Raw genomic sequence first — 19,461 nt, 5'->3', positions numbered from 1 at the left:
ATTAAAAGGTGTTAATTAACTGCTGGTTAACCAGAATACTATTGAACAATTTTAGTGTACCTTTTCCAGCCAAAACGTTATTTAGAGGATCAAAACCAAGATTTCCTATATTTTTAATTAGTAGAATTAGTGGCTGTTTATTGTAAAGATTTACTATACAGTATAGGGAATGTACAATTGTATGATCTCTTGTATCATTTGCAGGCAAACTTTTTACTTGCAGTGAAGAAAGAAAACCTTTGGATCTTGTGAAAATATGTGAGTTGCTACGTAATAATACCTTGTATAGAGGGGGTGTAAGACCTCCAGATACTGGTGACAAAGAAGTTTGCAGTGGTTGTAAGCAAAGTATTGTCTGTGTTTGTCTTGTAAATATTGAGAGCTCTTGGTTACTCTCTGGACATGCAAGTTCATTCTTGTCCCATGATTTTAAAGCTCAGCATCAAAGATCCACACATGGACTTTTTAAGGGAGATGAAGGGCAGTTGGCAGTAATGTTGAAAATGTCAGAAGGTGAGCATTGCCTTTCACCTAGTACAAATTTTTCAGTTTCTAGCAGTACAGGACAAGTATCTGAACCTTCATCTCACATGTGGAGTACCAGTTTTGTTCCAGAATCATCTCATGGAAAACAAAAAGAAATATTTTATCCACCTTCAGTTTACCATCTTCTGTACCGACTCCTTGACCCTGATCCTGAAACCCGAATCACTGCCGTAGAAGCTTTAGCTCATCCATTTTTAACATCATCTCTTCATTAGATTTTATATTTGTCAGATATCATTATATTTTGAATTACAAAATTTTAGAAAGTTTACTATGTATGTATGTATGGATTACATATGTATTTGAAAGACATTTTAGGTAGTGTTTTCTTAATGTTACCCTAGAATTTCCTGTAATTTTTATGTTTCCTCCAATGTTTTAGCACAGTAGAGTACAAAAATTTAGCTCATAAGTGTTTCATTTATTACTGTACTTACTCATGATTTAATACAGTAATTCTTATTAACCTTTATACTGATAAAAACTAGTAGTGATACTGTACTTTTTTTTATTCTGCTTGTATTTATAAAATCCTTAAACAGAGTCCTGTAGACACAAATCTATTAGTCTTTACTGGTGTCTTATTGCCAGTCTGCATGGAGAGACCATGTTTGGAATTTCATATAAGACTTGAAGTGGGATCTGGCATTAGCTGAGGCTTTCTGTCCTGTCTCACCCTCAGTTAGTAACTTCTAGATTTTATCTGTTGGTAGAGTTGGCCTTTGAAAAAATAGATAAGGACTTTTGTATGTAGGAAAGAAGAATGTTTGAAAGATTTCTGATACTATACTCATATTAGAAAACAAACCTGTTACTCATTGTTAACATCAGACTGCCTTTTAGATGGGGAGCATTTGACTTTTGGCTCTGTTTAACTGGTTATTGGTATTATATCTTAATTTAGATCAATTAAGAGTCCTCATGTTATTTCACATAATCCACAAGGTCTTCTGCTATCCTGTACATAGGGAAACAGCTGACAAACCATATACTCTCACTGTATCTTTTAAAGTAAGACATGGAGCTGACTAACAAACATGCCTAAAAAGTCATAATAAAATGAGATGAAGTATGCAGCCACTAAATCATACACCTGATAAAAATATAATAGAACATATTGTATAGGTATCAGAATATCCAAGATAGAATTTGGTTCAAGTTGAGTGTCATCACTAGCAACCTGCTGCCACAACTCAAGCACCAGACATATTATGACTACAGAAACCAGACCAGGCAGATATTCAAACTTCACAAACTAGGAGTTTTGCTAAAACAAAGTTCTTGCCAGAGCCCAACTCATGGGTATTGTTAAGTACCTCCTGCATAAGGGTATTGTTGGTTGTTGATGTCCATTTCTGCTGCTGATTATTGAAGTGAATAGTAAGGCATAGATTGGTTGCTGTTTCTTGTTGGCTTTAAATATAGCTTGAGTGCCATGACGGAATCTAATCCAACTATGAATAAGAGATGGAGCAAAAAACTCCTAGGACCTGTGCTTGTTATATAAATTCTTTAGGAAAAGAGATGCTTTTTGAAAACATCTTTACTCTCTTTGGGGTGAAGCAAACTGTAGGGTGAACAACATGATTTGAAAATCTTTTAGCACCATTTTTGAAAGGTTTATAAGGAATTTTTAGCAAAAATCCTCAAGACAATATGTTTTGACTAGGAGGTGGGAGCTTCTGTGAATTTCTGATATATAGCTTTACAGTCCTTTGAACTCAAGAAATATTTGCCTTTATGATAAATTACAAGTCAGAATGCTAATAGTTAACCACTTTTTTGTGAGACTGAAAATGTCTCTTCTTGGAAAATAAAAAATAACCAGTAATAAGACTAGATAAAAAGAAAGTGGAAAGATAGTCCGTCCAAGGCACAAACTTGTAAATGGCCCACTCTGAGTAGTACAATTCCAGTACTGATTTCTTCCCAATTCTTTGAATACTGCCTGCTGCCTTCCTTGAAAGTCCTTATATAAGAATTTCTGGGGTTATATTCAGATGTATAGGTTCCAGAAAAAACTTGCCAAGGAACTTCAGTAGGATTTCGATGGGTTGGCTAAGAACATTCCTCTTTCCTTTGGATGTAATTCTTTTTTGTGTCTGCCAGTAGGTGCTCCATGAAAATTTGTTAGCTTTGTATACAGAAGCATCCCGTCAACTAGTGCCCTCATCTGGAAGGAAGGAGATGCATACCCACCTAGTCGATTCTAGAGAGGGCCATCAAAATATTGTATGTTTTGCCCATTTGGTTTTCAAGGGAAAACAATATATCTGGACTTAATTGATAAAGAATTTGATAGATAAGTCCCACAAGGATGATCCAACAACCCTCTTGATTCCTTTTCTTCTGGATAATGAAGTAAAGAAGACATACTCTTCCCTTATTTTATGGCAGAGGTTATTGCCATGTTAAAAGCAAGTTTGCTAGATTTTAACAAACAATGTAGCTTCAAGTGTCTCTGGTTGGATTGGCTATAAGTTTTCAGGAAAAGCTTCATAGGTTGATCATACCAATTACGTAACAATTTTTATTTTCATAGCTGTGGTGAACTGAGTAATTTAATTAGTTGTGACAGGTTAGTTGGTAGTGATAGATGGTGAGGTATTCCTGATTATATCTTTTTTTTTTACACAGCCCTGTCAGTGACTGGATTTTGGTGGTGCATTTCACCTGACCATCTTTATATAGAGTGGCAATTGTTGTACATAATTTTGGTTAGGATTTTTGTTCTGCAATTGACTTCAATCAGCAGCATTTTCATGCATCCAGTGTTGATTTTGAACATTTTTTATGTATTTATATGATGTGCCTGTGGCTATTAATGGTAAGTAAGAAATCTTAGCTGCATATGATTACTTTAAATATTTTTTAATTCTTTCAGTATGTGAATTTATATTTTTACAACTTTAATTAACTTGATAGCAGCCACTAGTCAACTATCATCCTTCAAGGAAGTGTACTTCATCAGTTGCACAGAAATCTTAAATGATGAACATTTCATATCTTGCTGATTCCTAGTTATGCAATTTTACATTTTACCATAACTCACAAAAACTCCTTGCTAGTGTATAGCTCTTGCCCAGGTCACCCAGCTCATAAAGTATTGTCACTTTTCAGGAATTTGCTCCAGATTTTCAGAGGGCTTTGTCCCCCCAAAGAAGGTTATTAGTGTGAACTTCATTTTGTAATGACAGTGAAAAATAAGTTGCTACATCTTGCCACTGAGGCAAGGCAAATTAAAGTAATGGCACAAGTATCTGCTTTCAGGATAAGTTGTAAATAAAAAATTATTAACTAATTCATTCATACTGTCTCCCATCTTACTTTCTTAGAGGATATTCTAAGGCAGAAGATGTAATGTAATTTTCCCTCCTGATTTTCTTGATAATTTTCCCATTGCTCTGTGATTGCATAGTTTAGAAGCTAGAAGCAGTATATGGTATGTGAACTGATTATAAAAAGTAAATCTAAATCTAGAATAATCATTGACCATTGTACTTGCATATAAGGAAACATTTATAAATCAGTGTGGGAAGTAGCAGTATGGTGTGATAAATGTTAGACGTTATGTATACTGTTATAATGATGGGAAATAATTGCAAGTTTTTTAATGAATGTATCAAGCCAATAAATTTGCTTTATAGCCATAGTGTAAATTTACTTGTAAGTAATTAAGTCCCACACATTAACCAAGATTAGATACTGTTAGTGGACAACACCTCAGCATGATGTACATATGAGAATTTAATTATTTCTGCATTGTATATGAATTTTTATTCAAATGAGGTTGATCATTTAGGTAAAAATTTTCAGGATTGAATATTGTAAGTTTTAATTGGATTTTTGTTTTAATTTTTAAAGAATAATAAAATTGAATTTTTTATTAGATTTTTATATGCTTAAGAGAAAATAAAAGTAACTAAAATTTAAGTTTTTAATTGGAGTTTTTGCTATGTTTTTAGGAAAATGGCAGATTAAAAGTCCAGTGGATTTCATTAAGAATTAGAATATTCAGGAAAATACTGTATATTCTTACGCGACATTTAAAGTTGTGTACTTATTGTTTATTGAAAATTGATAATTTCTTAATTTGTTTGTCAAGAAGCATCCTCCTCTGACAGTACATGAAAGTCAATAACAAAATAAAGCACTCAAGTTGAAAAAGTACTGAAGTTGCCAGAAAATTTTTGTAAAGTATATAAAAAGATAAAAAGATATAACTTGGTCTCTAACATTAGATTCTTTGCAAAAACTGTTGCATATGTAATACTCTATGCTAGAAAGATGATTTAATTCCCTTTTAATAGTACTGAGTTTAGCATTTTGATGGCTTCAGAATATTTTTCCATGTCTACTTTAATTATTAAGATTCCCTCTGTCTCTTTCCATTTTATTGAAACAAGTAACTGAGGAATTGATAATTATTTTATGGTTAGAGTGGAAAAAAGTATGTATGAATTTGAGAAATGAGGTTCAACTACCTTTCAATCTCTCATACCTCCCCAGTGGTCAAACTTCCATTTTTCACTTTTTTATCATTGTGTGCGTTTGGTTTTTGTTGCAAATATCTGTAATTATCAGTTACATTATCATGATAGCTATGCTAGGCTAACTTTTAGAACTGACATATTTTGTAAATATCTTTAAGTGATGATTGCAAAGCTAACTTTCAGAACTTATGTATTTTGCAAATATCTTTAAATGATGATTGCAAAGTGTGTGTTAGCATAGGCCTGAAATTATAAGGGGTTATTTGTTGTGAGTAGAATATTTTGAATGCTGCTTATCAGAAGGCTAGATCATCTTACTTTAGCAGAGAGATACAATATCTGTATACAAAACATTCCATAACAGTAACACTCATTAGGTGAGAGTGGCTCACAGTTCTACAGATTGTTTGAGGATATTCTGTTTATCTAATGCATCACAATGATGGGATTCTTACTGTATGAATTATCCCTGCAGTCAACCTGTGTATGGCCAAGCAAAGTACATACTCCCATGATAATCAGGTAGGGTTTACTAATTTCTAACAGGTCCTCCTAGTATGAGCAGACATAATTATTATAAATTTGCAGGATTCATAACCATATAGAATTGTAAGGATTTTACCACTTTTAATCAAGGTAGGGGACTCTGCTCTAAGCCATGTTAAAGTACCAGCTTACTTTGGTCTCTAGTCATATAGAATATTGGCTAAGTATTTCAAGAGACTTATCATTTGTAAAAAAAAAAAAAAAAAAAAACCATGGGTTGTTATGGTAAACTTACACAATTTTAAACACTCCCTTAATTAAAAAATGCTGCCTTATTAATTTTACTAGAGTAACCTCATCCTATCCTATCCTCTTTAAATGGAATGCATCTTTGGTGTACCAACTGTAAAATGTTATGGCATGTGAGAATTGAATTATATCAGTCAGGCACCAAGCCTTGAAAACCATATGATTCTATTTTATGCTCACTATAGATACAGTATGGTCAGAATTATTTGTTGATAGGTTATATTAGATGAAGAATATTTATTTGTTGAATGAATCATGTAATCTGCTTCATCCAACAAATAAATATTCTTCATCTAATATAACCTATCAACAAATAATTCTGACCATACTGTATCTATAAGTGTTCTGTTTCAGTGAGAATATCATGAAGGCAAGGTAAATGGGGAAGGCTCTGTTTTGTGAGACTGTGTGCTGGGGGCAGGAAAGGATTACAGTATATGGGATATGGAAAGAGGGATATAACAAGTTGGACACAAGGTTGGAGGGATCCATTCATCAGGTGGGAGTGTGTGAGGTTTGAATGGTAAATTCGTAGTCGGGCAAGAGTTGTTTCCCATCATCTATTCATGTGGCATGAGTTTATTCAAGGTAGTAAGGTAGGTTTAACTGTGTGGAGCTTGTTATTTGAGATACTGGACCAGAAAGACTGCCAGCGATTTAGTAACTAGTTATGGAAAAATGGAAGGTAATCTGAATAGGGGATAGTTTTGAAATGTGGGCATCCCAACAAAGCTGCAGATCAGGCCAAAGAGTCCACTTGGCCATTGCCAAGGATGCTCACATGGCTTGGGGTCCAGCAGAAGCAGACTAGTATTTTCTGGATTGAAATATGAAAGAGCCAATCTTGAATTTCATGGACTATGGGACAGATGTAGTCAGTAGATTGAATGAGGGATAAAGAATTAGCAGAGTCTGAAAATAATGAAGGATGATGAGGGGCAGATTAGAAGTTGTTTCATTGCAAACAAAATGGTACCTAGTTCTGCTCTAAGTATGCTTGCTATAGGTGGTAATAGTAGTTGGAAATGTTAGGTTGGGAAGAGGACAGCCACCCCAGTTCTTGTAGGGGACTTGGAGCCATCTGTGTAGATCGGGGTGCAAGCGTCATGTGTCAAAATGTGCTCTGAAATTGTCAAAAAAGAGTGCCAGTCAGCTTGGTCAGAGTGCCAGCATGGAGGATTAGGAAGTGGGACATAGGGAGTGGGTGAAAGAAGGGTAGGGAAGTGGTCACTGGTTATGAAGTGGTCTAATACTGACCAATGAAAGTCTAGTTGGAGAGCAGGAGAGCATAGTGATAGATCTAGACAAGAAAAGGAATGTTTGGGGTAAAAATGTGTCTAGTGTTGTGAGTTTAAAATAGAAAGGTTATTAGATATTAAAAACTGTTCAGGGGTGTGTCCACAGGAACTGATAACCTAGTCATCCCATAATGTGTGGTGGTAATTGAAGTCATCTAACACAAGTAAGGGGATGGTAATTTGGAAAGGAAGTCTTGAAGGGCAGTGAAATCAATAGGGTAGTAGGGAGAAAGGTAGACTGATACTATGGTAATCCATCACTGTAGGAAGACTCATGTAAAAGTACAAGGAAAGGTTGTTGTAATGCTTGCGGGTAAGTATGGTATTTTGCAATGAATTAAAATAGGAGAAGCAGAAATGGAGTAAGGAGAATAATGGAAAAGGTAATTGGGAATAGGTTTGGTGGTAGGGTCAGGAAAGTTTCTGGGAGGCATATTACTTTAGGTTTGTATTGTGAGAGGAGATGTCTGAGATAGTGTCTGTGGGATCAGAATCCTTGAATGTTCCACTGGAATGAGATATATGATGTGATATTATAGTCAGCATGGTTGTTAGATGGGAATGGACTGTCTTCAGTATGAAGTAGGGACAGGTGAGTGTCAGGAATAGAAGGTGAGTCATCTGTAGAAGGGATGTCTAAAGGTGAGGAGGGATAGTAAAAGACACTCGTGGGTACAACCTCATGGTAAAGCAAGGTCAAGGATACTTTTCCTCTGTACAGAGGTCTGAGTGCAAGTTTTTGGGGGAAAGGTGAGGCAGGTGGTGATTCTGTGGAAGTTGGCATGGGAGTTGGGGGAAGGATAGCAGGAGGGTTGTGGATCTCAGTAGTGGTATGATGAACAGTAGCATATTTTATGGGAGGTGAGGTTGGGTTTGGGATTGTGATAAAGGGTTGATTTATGTAATCCTCAGCGTCCTGCATGGTTTCCGGGGGAGACTTGGCTGTAAGAGTTTTTGTGGGTGGAGGACAAACAAGAGATGACTGGGAAAACTTGGAAGGGGAAAATTTGTTATTGGTCTTAAGAGTTGTTTCAAGTTGGCGTTTATTTCTTCGTGTGTTAAGGAGAGGAAGCTTTGGGAGTGAGGGATGGGAAAATAGGGATAAAGAAGGTGGTGGATGATGGTGCTTTAGAGGTATGGAGCAGTTTGGGCAAAGAAAGGGGTGAGGGTAAGGAAGTATTAGAGGTGGTGGTGGATTGGGGAATTAAAAACAAGGAGGAGGAGGGGGGAGGGGTTGGTTGTGGCGTGATATTGGCGGTGGTTTTGTTTGTTTGCTTTGCTGTTGTCATGATCTGGGCCAGAGACACAGAGGCAAAGCCAAGACGGCGAGCTTCCTATCTAGCTTCTTTCAGGGTCAATCCATGCTTGAAGCAGAGGGCAGCCACCTGATTCAAACTTGTAGACAGGACAATCATGGCAAAAAACATTGGTTGCCAGCACAGTTGGTGAAATGCACTCTTGCGAGTGGCAATTTGCTCAATCACGGTCAGGTGAGCTACAAATGGGGCAATGCGCTTGTGATCTGCAAAATTTTTCTGGGTGGCTGAAGCGCCAGCAGTTTTGGCTTTGTTGTGGGGGAGGAATATATTTTTCAGAATTTGTAATGTTGACCTCCGATGTATGTCTTGTGGGAGGTCTTGGCCCTTGAATGTGATCTTTGCAAATTTTTTTTTTATATTTCCTGTTGCTCTTGTCCCCAAGAATGCAGTATGTAACATGGAGAACTTCATGGCAGTCACCTAGGAGTTCTTTGAGATCCATTGAGCGGTCACTCCAGCTGACATGGTCAACCGGGTACTGCTCAGAGGATATCACCATATTCCAATGCAACTGTTAAGGTGAGGATGTGGAATGGTAGGGAAGGCATTACCTTGTAGGTCTTTGAGATAGGACATGAGTGGTTGCACCTTGTTAGAAATTTCACCATTCCTACCTGTCTCTGCGGGCACTTTTGAAAGTGGAGTGTGTTGTTCGTGTAAGGAGCGGTCAGGGGAATGATGAAGCACTTGTCCCACTTCTGGGGTTCAAAGACGGTTGACATAAAGGCTGGGTGGATACTGGAGGACATTTTAAGGCAGGTAAAAGAGGATGGAATTTAAGCCTTAAGAAAATTTTCTTGAGGAAGAGGTGCTGTAATGGCCTGTTGTTTCATGGTAGAATGCTTTGGTTCATATGGTTGTAGTCACCAAAGATGAACTAGTAGAAAGGGAGCGTGGGACATCATGTGCCGAGATGACAGGCGACATGGTAAAAGAGGATGGGGATGAGTTTTCTGGGGGAGTAGTCTGGCTCATGGTCTCTGATTGTGAGCACGGTCAGTCCCGAACCCCTTAGAATTTGTTTGATTTCCATTATCGCCATGTGGGCCTGGGTGTATGCTAGGGAAATATACAGTCCACTCCTTGAGAGTCCCACATGAAGGAGTAAGGGCAAAAAAGAAACAAACAAGGATGCTGGGCCCTATGGCATCCAGGAGGCCATTAAAGACCAACCCGAAGTTGGCCTTCTACCCTCGCAGTGTGGATACACACCTAAGGGATGTTGTGGGCGGGGGTGGGCAGAGGAAGAGGATTGGTCGGATAGTGATAAAATGAAAGATTAAGAAAAAATCAAGCCAAAATTGGTTGAACATAGAACCAAAGCCCAAGGCTGGAGGAGAGTCCAGGTGGAGACCAAATGGGAATTCCTTGGCTAGATACACTACTCATCTTTAGGAAAGAATATGTTTGTGTCAATAAAACAGGAATTGTACTTCTCATACAAATTTGCATTTTCCTTTGTAAGTTTTCATTAGGTGTGTATTTGATTTATAATTTGCATAACAGATTTTTCTAAATAAAAAGTTGCTAATTCATTTCTCTACTTTTGTTTTAGGATTTTTATTATAAAGGCTGCAAAACACTAATTGTTCCTGTGGGGATACAAACACTGTCTTTCGTAGGTGGAGTATCCTCTTGCAATCATATTTTTACTTACTAAACAGCGGTGGTACCTGAAAATTTTCCTAGCCTAACCCACCTGAAAATGATTCAATTATGTGATCCACTCACCTGTTCATGTTGTTCTTCTTTCACTATGCAATCCAGCTTACGACAACAAAAACCACAAAACAGACTTACAGCCCAACTTTTATCAACCTAACCTTCAGAGAGCTCTCTCTACCCTATCACCATTTGTTCAACTCTTGTGCCCACATTTTTTTACATTTTTCTCCTTCCCGCCATTTCCGCCCTATGACGTCACAACAAGAACATACTTTTTAAACACAAAGAATGCTTTGCAATAAAAACATATTATAAAATTAAACATGCTTTTTTATACATTTTTTAATGCCCATACCATTTCACTAATGCAGAAAATAAAAATAAAATAATGACTAACTTATAAAACTAACATACAATCACACTTATCTCCTTCTCCCTCCCCTCCTGCCTCTTCTTATCCTAATCCCCTTTAATCTCCATTATTCTCCAATTCTTTGCTCTCTACATAATTTCTAATGCTTTCCCCTGAAACTACAGCTTTGGTCAATACATCAGCTATTTGATGCTTTCCTTTTATCCATCTCACCTCACTTATTTCTCCAGATTCTATTGTTTCTCTTATTGCTGCAATATCAGTTTTTAATCTCTTACTACTTACTCCAGTACTTGATTTTATTGCAGTCATTAGGGTTTTACTATCAGTTTTCACCAGCGCTTCTAATTTTTTCCTTCCTACTATCTCAAAATGTTTGAAATATATCAATCCTTCTATGGCCTCCCCCACACTCAGAGCTTCTGCTTCAGTGGTGGACTTTGCTGCTCTTCTGGATTTTCTGGGTTTCCACCATATGGGACTTCTCTTACCATCTGTCAATGACATCACATAACCTAATTGAGTACGACCATCTTCAATGTTCCCGAATGAAGCATCTGCATAGGCTTCCCAATAAATCTTTTCTTCTTCTAACTCACTTATTATCACTTCTCCCATTATGCTCTTAGTTTTTCTCAATATTTTAATCAGCTTTCTCATATCTTGAGTCGTTCCTTCTTTCAAAGCTTTACTTAATTCACTAACATCATATGATATTTCTGGCATGGTATGTAGTGATACCCAATTCAACTGTCCTACCACTGATCTATATTCTGTTAACTCCTTTGTCCTAATACTCTATTACCTGTAAATCTTCTGGCTTCTGGTTCTCTTATAGAATTTACATACTGCCACTGATTAAGACAAATTCCATTTTCTTTATGCTCTACTATTACTCCTATATACTTAAAACTTTTACTTTTTTGTTCTCCTACTTGCAATTTCCCTTTCAATTTCCCAATTGTTTCCTTTAAAAATCCTTCAGTTCCTCCATAGCAAAAATCATCTACATGTGTACATAAAATACCACTCAATTTATTGTCTTTCTTCCAAAAGAATATATTAGGTTCTAATCTACTCCTCTCGCCTTTAAGCTCCTCCACCACTTTTACCATCTTACAATACCATGCCTTTGCTGCATCCTTGAGCCCATAAACAGTTTTCTTCAGTTTCCATAATTCACTCCAACCATCTTCACTAGTGGTTTTAAATATACCTCATGTTGTATTTCATCACCTTGTAGATATGCAGTTTTTACTTCTAACATATAACAATTCCAATCTTTCAGTTTTATTACTGTCAAACAAAATTTTAACATTTCGGCATTGCACGTAGGAGCATCTTTTTCCCATTCAGCCATTTCTTCAAAACCTCTGGCTACCAATCTTGCTTTACATATCCTTTCCCCCCCTTTTACCTTTTCGGTTACTATCCATCTTGTAGATATAGCTTTTTGTCCAATGTCATTTACCTCCTCATATATCTTGTTTTCTCTCCAACTCTGCAGTTCTTTTTCTTTAGCTTCAATTACACTTCTGTTTTCGAATCCTAGCAAAACCTCTTCTTCATCTTCAATTTTTTCTACATGACTATAATCTCTTTAAGTTAACCCATCCCTTGTCACCTGACTGTGTCTTCTACATTGTACGAATCAGCCCAAGATTTGCTTGATCTTTTTCCTGTAAGACTCAAGATAGTCCACTCTTCTGCTTGTCTTGTATTTTTGTTTATAGCTCTAACTGTATTTCCCTATCTGGATTTGGGTATCTTTTCTGTTAACTCATCTTCTGTTACCTCACTTTCTTCTGTTACCTCACTTTCCCCTTCATCTCCCAGTGTTTCCTCTGCCAAATCTCTTTCTATAGTGTCTTCTATATCTGCATTCCTTCTCCAGCCAGTTATCATCTCCTTTCCTTCCTGCCCATCTATATTCCCTTCTTTTGATGCAAGGGATTCATCCTTCACAGTGTGTGTTTTGTCTATTTTAAGTATCTTCTATTTTTTTGGTGATAGTCTTTGAATCTTATTAACATGTATTCTTGCTAATCTTAGAGAATCTTCATGTTTAACCACTACTGTTTTACCTGATACTCCCACTACCTGAGCAGGTCCTTCCATTCATTTTAATTTTCTCTCTTATAGAATACCTCGCCTCCCAATACTGCTTCTTCAAATCTATGTTCTCTGACATTTTTGTTTAAAGCAATTCTTATTTTATTATAAGACTCATTTTTGATAAACACTTCTCTGGCCTTATGCATTGCATTCAGTGTATCCCTTACTATACTTTCTTCCATACCTTTCTCTCTGCTTGCAGGATTTGAACTTTCTTCTCCCATTAAATTAGGCAAAGAAGGGTTTTTCCCAAATACTAATTGGTTAGGGGAGAAACCGCCATTATTTATTAAGCAGTTCCTAGCACTCACTGCTATGGACCAATGCACTTCCTCATCATCTTTCATCTATCTTAAGCTTTCTTTGATTATGCCTATCATCTTTTCACACAATCCATTGGTCCATGGAGATTCAGATGCTGTGGCTAATACTTTAATAATCAATAATCCATCTTTTGCCATCCTCCTTACTTTTTCATTTTGAAATTCTCCCCCGTTACCTGATAATATTTTAGAAGGTGCCCGAAATATAGCAAACCACCCATCAAAAAGTGTCTTTATAATAGTTTCTGGTTTCTTGTCTTTTATCCAGAAAGGCTGACAATACCTTGTTGCTATATCTACCATTACCAAGAACTTTCTCTCTTCTATCTCTCCCACATCCATTTTTACACCTTCATTAAATGTCTTACTCTAAGAAAATCCCACTACTGGTTTAGCTGGGTTTCTTTTATATACCTCACAACTTGTGATTAAGTCTGTTAGTAACTTTTATTTTCTTTTTTTCCTTCTCTCTCAAACCATCACTCCACTGTGCTTCTTCTGTTAGCTTCTATATTTTATCTCCACTTCCGTGGCCAAATTGTAGATGTAACTTCATCATTGCACCTTTAATTTCCCTTAGACTCTTTCCCTTCCAACCCACCAATAACAATCCTTCTTCTACCTTCCTCCTCATAATTGGTATTCTTAAATGGCCCGGTTTGTCTTCTCTTAACTCTACCTTCATTTCCCCTAATACTTCTATTTTAACACAATTCTCTTTTAAATTTATGGTCATCCCCATTTTACTCATGGTTTTCTTACCTATTAACCATGGTACATCACCCTGCAAAATTTCTGTCTTCAAATAAAACTTTTTGTTTTTCAATATCACCGGTATTTCCATTACTCCTTTCGACTTGTATGATGACTCACCAAAATTCAATACTTTATTAGACTCTTTCTTAGCATCATTCATTCTCCTCAACTCTTCTTGATTCAAACCCACAACAATGCGTGCTAGTCACAATTCCCCACAAACTGTTGACTTACATCCTGTGTCTAAAATTGTATCAACCTCTTCCCAAGATTCTTCTTCTGTTTTACTAACTTCTCCTATATAAACTTTTTCTTCTTCTTGTCCAGTTTCTGATTTCTTCTTCTTTTGAAAATTCTGAGGGCAATCTCTAGCCCAATGCCATTCCGATTTACATATTGCACACAGTGTTACTTTCCCTTCTCTGTTTAAAGGATTTCTTCCACCTCTACCTCGATTCACCTTTCCCCAATATCTTTGGTTTTTCCACCCTTTCCCAAAATTTGCGCAGCCTTCTGATCCCAACCATTCCCCCTCCTCTTTATTCCCTAATCCCTCAAATATTCTTTTCATTATATGTGACACTTTTATATTCCAACTTTTCTTGACCACAAGCTGCTAATACTATTTGTTTTTGATATTCTGTGAGATTAGATTGTTCTAGTACATGAAAACCTTTTGCTTCCCCCTCAAGCATGCTTTTCCCTAGCACTCTACTACACTCTGACTCTGCCTTTTCATACCTAATTATAAAATCTCTCATCTTTTCACTAGATTCTCTTTTTATTTTAAAATAGTTTTTCATTTTACTGTAATTTTCCATTAAGGTATCTTTTAGATACACTTCATCTAGTTTGGATAGGATTATCTTTGAACCCTCTCTATCCTTAAGTTCATCTCTATTCCTTCTGTCACTTTTAAAGCTTTCCCTTTTAAGCTCATTCTTATCGCTATCCCCGGGTGTTTCACTTCTTCTCCATACACCACAAGCCAATCTTCGACTTGTCCTCTCCATCCTTTATAATCGCCCTGTGTCCCGATAAATCTAGGACAGTCTCTTCTCCATTTCATCTCCCAAAGTTTACCATCAGATCCGTCCATTTTTAACGAACCACACTCTGCTACCACTGGAAAATTTTCCTAGCCTAGCCCATCCGAAAATGATTCAATTATGCAATCCACCCATCTGTTCACGTTGTTCTTCTTTCACTATGCAATCCAGCTTACGACAACAAAAACCACAAAACAGACTTACAGCCCAACTTTTATCAACCTAATCTTCAGAGAGCTCTCTCTACCCTATCACCATTTGTTCAACTCTTGCGCCCGCATTTTTTTTACATTTTTCTCCCTCCCGCCATTTCCGTCCTATGATGCCACTTCCTGTGACATCACAAGAAGAACATATTTTTTAAACATAAAGAATGCTTTGCTATAAAAACGTTTTATAAAATTAAACGTGTTTTTTTATACATTTTGTAACACCCATACCATTTCACTGATGCAGAAAATAAAAATAAAATAATGACTAACTTATCAAACTAACTGATGCAGAAAATAAAAATAAAATAATGACTAACTTATCAAACTAACATACAATCAGTACCCAGGTGGAGGTGTGGGAGAGAGGAGGCTTGTTCTCACTCAACAGATGCTGCCCATTGTTTTCCTGGCCGCGATGTAGGTCAGATGGGTTTCTTGCATTTAGACTTTTTCCTTTGTGTGAGTATTGTGCATTCTTTCAATGCTGTTGCGCTTGTTGTTGGTTATTTGCCTTGATGGATAGCAGACAAGACCAATGTCACTGTAAAGGTCAAAGTCGGCTGTTGTAATAATTTTTGCTGGGGATGCAGCAGCTTCTAATGAAGGTTTCATCAGCAGCTGTCATTCTCTGGCCATATACTACTGGTGCTGACTTTTCAGGTGTCCGTAAGGCTTAAGTAATATGGAAGTTCCTGTGGGAGTTTGGTCTACCAAGGATTAGGTAGTCCTTCTGTTGTGGCCTTCTTAATATAACTTAGTGGAGAAGAAGGCCTTCATGATCTTCTGAGGTAGTTGCCGTTGGTTCCAGTGGTCTTGGGTTTTTTTGGACTGCTGATTAGAAAATGGTTGTCTGGTTGCAGAAGTTCTTCCTGGGATGATTCCTCTGTTGGATGTGATTTAGTCTGCAGTTCCTGACTCAACCAGCCCTGCAATACGAGGTGAGTAAGGACAGCAGAGGGAAAAGTAGGAGAGTCATTAGCTCTTTCTATGTCTTCTATTTTATTGTCTACCTCCACCTCGACCCCACTTTCACCACAGGTTTTGAGATGGGAAAGTCTAATCCTGACGTAAGAAGTCTTGATAAGTTTCATGTGTGCACTCTCCCCCTCAGCCTGCTTAGACTTGAGCTCTGTTCCTGGCTGTCTCTCAGTGTAAGCCCAAGCACATTATTGAGTCAAGGCTGTTGGGCTTGGTTGCCTGATGCATGAGTTGTCATGCAGAAAGGGGTTTGCACGACCTGCTCAGTGAGTGGTTTGCATAGCCCATTTGCAAGTTGTGTACCTGGTATGCAGATGGATTTACCACTGGCAACTTAATTTTTGCTCTGTTTGTTCATGGTCAGACAGGTGAGCAGAGTGACACTTCTCAACTGTACTCCACAACTGTTCACTAGTTGCATACCTGGTCTACAGATTGGTTCTGTATTGTCAGCAGGGGAGGTTCTCCTTTCCAGCATTCCTCAGGAGGATTTTGGAGGTGAATCTGCATCATTTCTGTGCTCAAGATGTTTGTGTTATTTGGAGCTTACATGATCCACGTAACCCCTCTTCATGAAGAGTTTTTCGAACTCATGCATCACTTGTGGATGCTATTAGCTGTGTGGTGAGTAGGTGAGTTGAAGGAGCAGTACCAGGAGTTCTTCTCCTTCCTCCTTTCTTGGTTCTGCTGAATTTTGAAGTAGGGGGGGTGGAGGTGTTTAAATTGGAACGGGCTTCAGAGAGCGACTGTCACAGCTTGTAAGTTCTCTGACGAGACTCGTCTGATTCAATATGGGTTTGGGAATGCTGTAGCGATCAGAGTTCTGGCAGGGACTCTCCTGTGGCTGAGGGAGGAGCAACACAGGCCTTCAAGGCTTTGATGGGACTGGAAAGTCCTGTTTTTTCCAAATTTCTTGCAGACTGAGCTGGAGCGGCAATTCTCAGAGTTTATTTCACTTGTGAGCGAAATATCCTAGGGAGGCGGCTATGGCTTCATTCCAGCTCTTGGTCTCATATGGAGTTGACCTTCAGATATACTTCAGAGGTGCTTCCTGGGTCCGTTGCCATAGTCACAGTTAGTGCATAGTATTTGGAGAAGGTTAACACCCTAATGTATGGGTTAGGAAGTGCATTTGTCTCTAACAGATCATGCAAACTTCTTCCCTGCCACTTTCACATTGGAGGTAACCCACCTCGTTCCCCCAGCTTCATTTTTTCCCTTCAGTTTTCCACTCCGAATGTGGGCTGGAAGGACAATGGGTAGCATCAGCTGAGTGCGAATGGGCATTTCCTCTTCCCCAGTTACCCCTGGGTACCATCCTTACTTTTAAAATTTGTTGGTCTCACTTTATATAATTAAATGAAATTAGGTGCATGTTTAAAAAATGAAACTACGTCAACTGATTAAATATATTTTCTGTTTAGAATATATTGAGTATTGATATCATAACATGACAATGAAAACTGTTGTTATACAGACAAGGGAGATTGTTGTGCTTCATCAGTTTTATGAAAAAAAAAAAAAGTCAAGAAAAAGGCAGCCCAAAAATAGGATGTTCATAAAACAAATGAAAGAAAAGGCCTACTAGGGTTGTCTTCGTTCAAGTACCTAATTAATGGTTCATTTATATTTCTGATTACACTTATAATATAGTGTAAGCAGTTCCCCATAGTTCAAGTGATGTTTGATTATAAAAAAGAATACTTTGCATTTATATTAATTTCATTACTGCTGCTGTTAGTAGTTAGATGAAGTTTTTCTTATGTCCTGCTAAAAATGTAATTGATTTTAAACATTGATATATTTAAAATGTATGGTTACTTTTGCTATGAAATAAATTACATGTATTATGTTCTCAACATAAACTAAAATGATGTGATTATTTGCCAGTTAATGATGTTAGCCCTTGCTTACCAGATCTGTTATATGAATGATACTTATGAACAATGACTCGGCAAAAGAATGTTGTTAGTGTGATGCAAGTTAAATAAACTCATCAACCTAAGAAGTGTCAATGATTAATGAACTTGTATTAAAATACATGGTGAAAAATTCACTGTGAACACTATATGTCAAATTGGGGGAACATTTGACGACATGTTAGTAATGAAAATACTGTAGTTTGATGGGTAAGATTAAGAATCCACTGATTGTGACAGCAGTAACAAGTAACCTTAACCCTCAATAAAATTCCCACAAATGAGTGAACTGATGCTTCTGAATATTTCTGAGTACAGTACAGTATTGTACAACATTCATTGATGGAAGTGAATCTTTTAGAAACAGTAAACAGCATTTATATACAGCATTTTATTTAGTAATAATTATGAAGTATCACTGTGTTAATGAAAGCATTTATCGAAAATGACAATTTTTAGGGTGAGAGCATTTTAATAAAGTATGTAATTTACAGAAGTGGGTTATATGTGATTAGATTTATCCCATGAAGAGTTATTTTAAAGTACTTTATGGCCACATGTGATCATATTCATCTTAAGAAGAGCTATTTTAAAGTACTATATAGTATATGTAGTTAACATTAAAACTAAAAGCGACTGAAGTATTTTCTCATGGTATGGTTGTGATTTTATTAAAGAAAGCCAATTAATAGTTTTTGTTTACCATTTACACATTACTCTTCATTTAACCTTAGAGTTTGGATAAATTGAAAGAGTTTTAGTTGCCTGGTTTACACAGCTTCTTGGAATCTTCCTTACTTACTCCTTTTATATTTCTCCGTCGAGGCCTCTTCACTTCTCTTTACATTAACAAAATTTCAGAATACCCAGTTCAGTCAGTTTTTTTTTTTTTTGTTTTTCTTATTTTGTGAAATTTCTGCATAGTTGATAAGTAGGACTGCAAGATAACCCATGAGAAATTTGAATCCTTATTTGATATTGAAAAGTGAAAAATATGTTATTCATTTCAGGCATAAAAAGGAGTGTGTGAAGTGGCAGTGCCTTTGCTGCACTATTGCTAATCATTAGCAGATTAGGAATCCCAAAGGTAAACTTCAAATAATGTGGCAGATATATGGAAGGCGATGTGTGCATTTTCGCTTGATGAGACCATTAGGTGTGAGGCCTGCACAGTGGTTGTTGTGATGAGCAGTAGAGTTGACCTCAATGGCCCAATGGAGAGGCATTACAGGTGTAGCAGTCATTAGGAATTCCCAGCTCCCCTTATTGAAAGCATCAGTCCCACTTGTCCAGTAAACAATGTCTGAAAGTAAAGGCAGAATAAGTTATTGTTGTTATGAATCTGAAATAATCTGACTATCAGTCAAATGAATAGAAGAAAAAAAAAGAGGCCATTTTTAAACATGGCATTATACAGTCGTTTATAGTTATATGGGAATGCAACATGTCAGCGTTCTGTAAAGAATAGATGTATCTTCCATTTTGGCTTCAATTCATTTAGGTCCAGATGGTAATTAATATCCAATTTCTTGGAGGGGTGTAAATTATATGAATTCATCAAATTATGGAAAAGATAGTAGATAGTAATTCAAGTTTACGGTAAAACTCATCATTGAATCT

General features: G+C 37.0%; 2 protein-coding genes across 4 annotated transcripts in view; one reads left to right on the top strand and one right to left on the bottom strand.

Annotated features, from left to right (window-relative positions):
* The window catches only part of LOC136827069 (cell division cycle 7-related protein kinase-like), a 142,038-nt gene extending 124,149 nt beyond the window's left edge, over window positions 1–17,889 (top strand). Inside the window, exon 17 of the mRNA XM_067084822.1 lies at window positions 205–17,889. Within this exon, the coding sequence (XP_066940923.1) occupies window positions 205–761 (557 nt within the window). The 3' untranslated portion in view covers window positions 762–17,889. The remainder of the gene's footprint in view (window positions 1–204) is intronic.
* Window positions 17,318–19,461, bottom strand: part of LOC136826774 (C-type lectin domain family 4 member F-like) — a 165,011-nt gene continuing 162,867 nt past the window's right edge. For all 3 annotated transcript variants that reach the window (XM_067084203.1, XM_067084202.1, XM_067084201.1), the window contains exon 7: window positions 17,318–19,144. In XM_067084203.1, coding sequence (XP_066940304.1) covers window positions 18,936–19,144 — 209 coding nt within the window. In that variant the 3' untranslated portion in view covers window positions 17,318–18,935. The remainder of the gene's footprint in view (window positions 19,145–19,461) is intronic.

Source organism: Macrobrachium rosenbergii, chromosome 41 (assembly GCF_040412425.1).
Source record: "Macrobrachium rosenbergii isolate ZJJX-2024 chromosome 41, ASM4041242v1, whole genome shotgun sequence".
Classification (NCBI taxonomy): Eukaryota; Metazoa; Arthropoda; class Malacostraca; order Decapoda; family Palaemonidae; genus Macrobrachium; species Macrobrachium rosenbergii.
The sequence above is the reverse complement of the archived record's forward strand: the minus strand, read 5'-3'. Positions and strand labels throughout refer to the sequence as shown.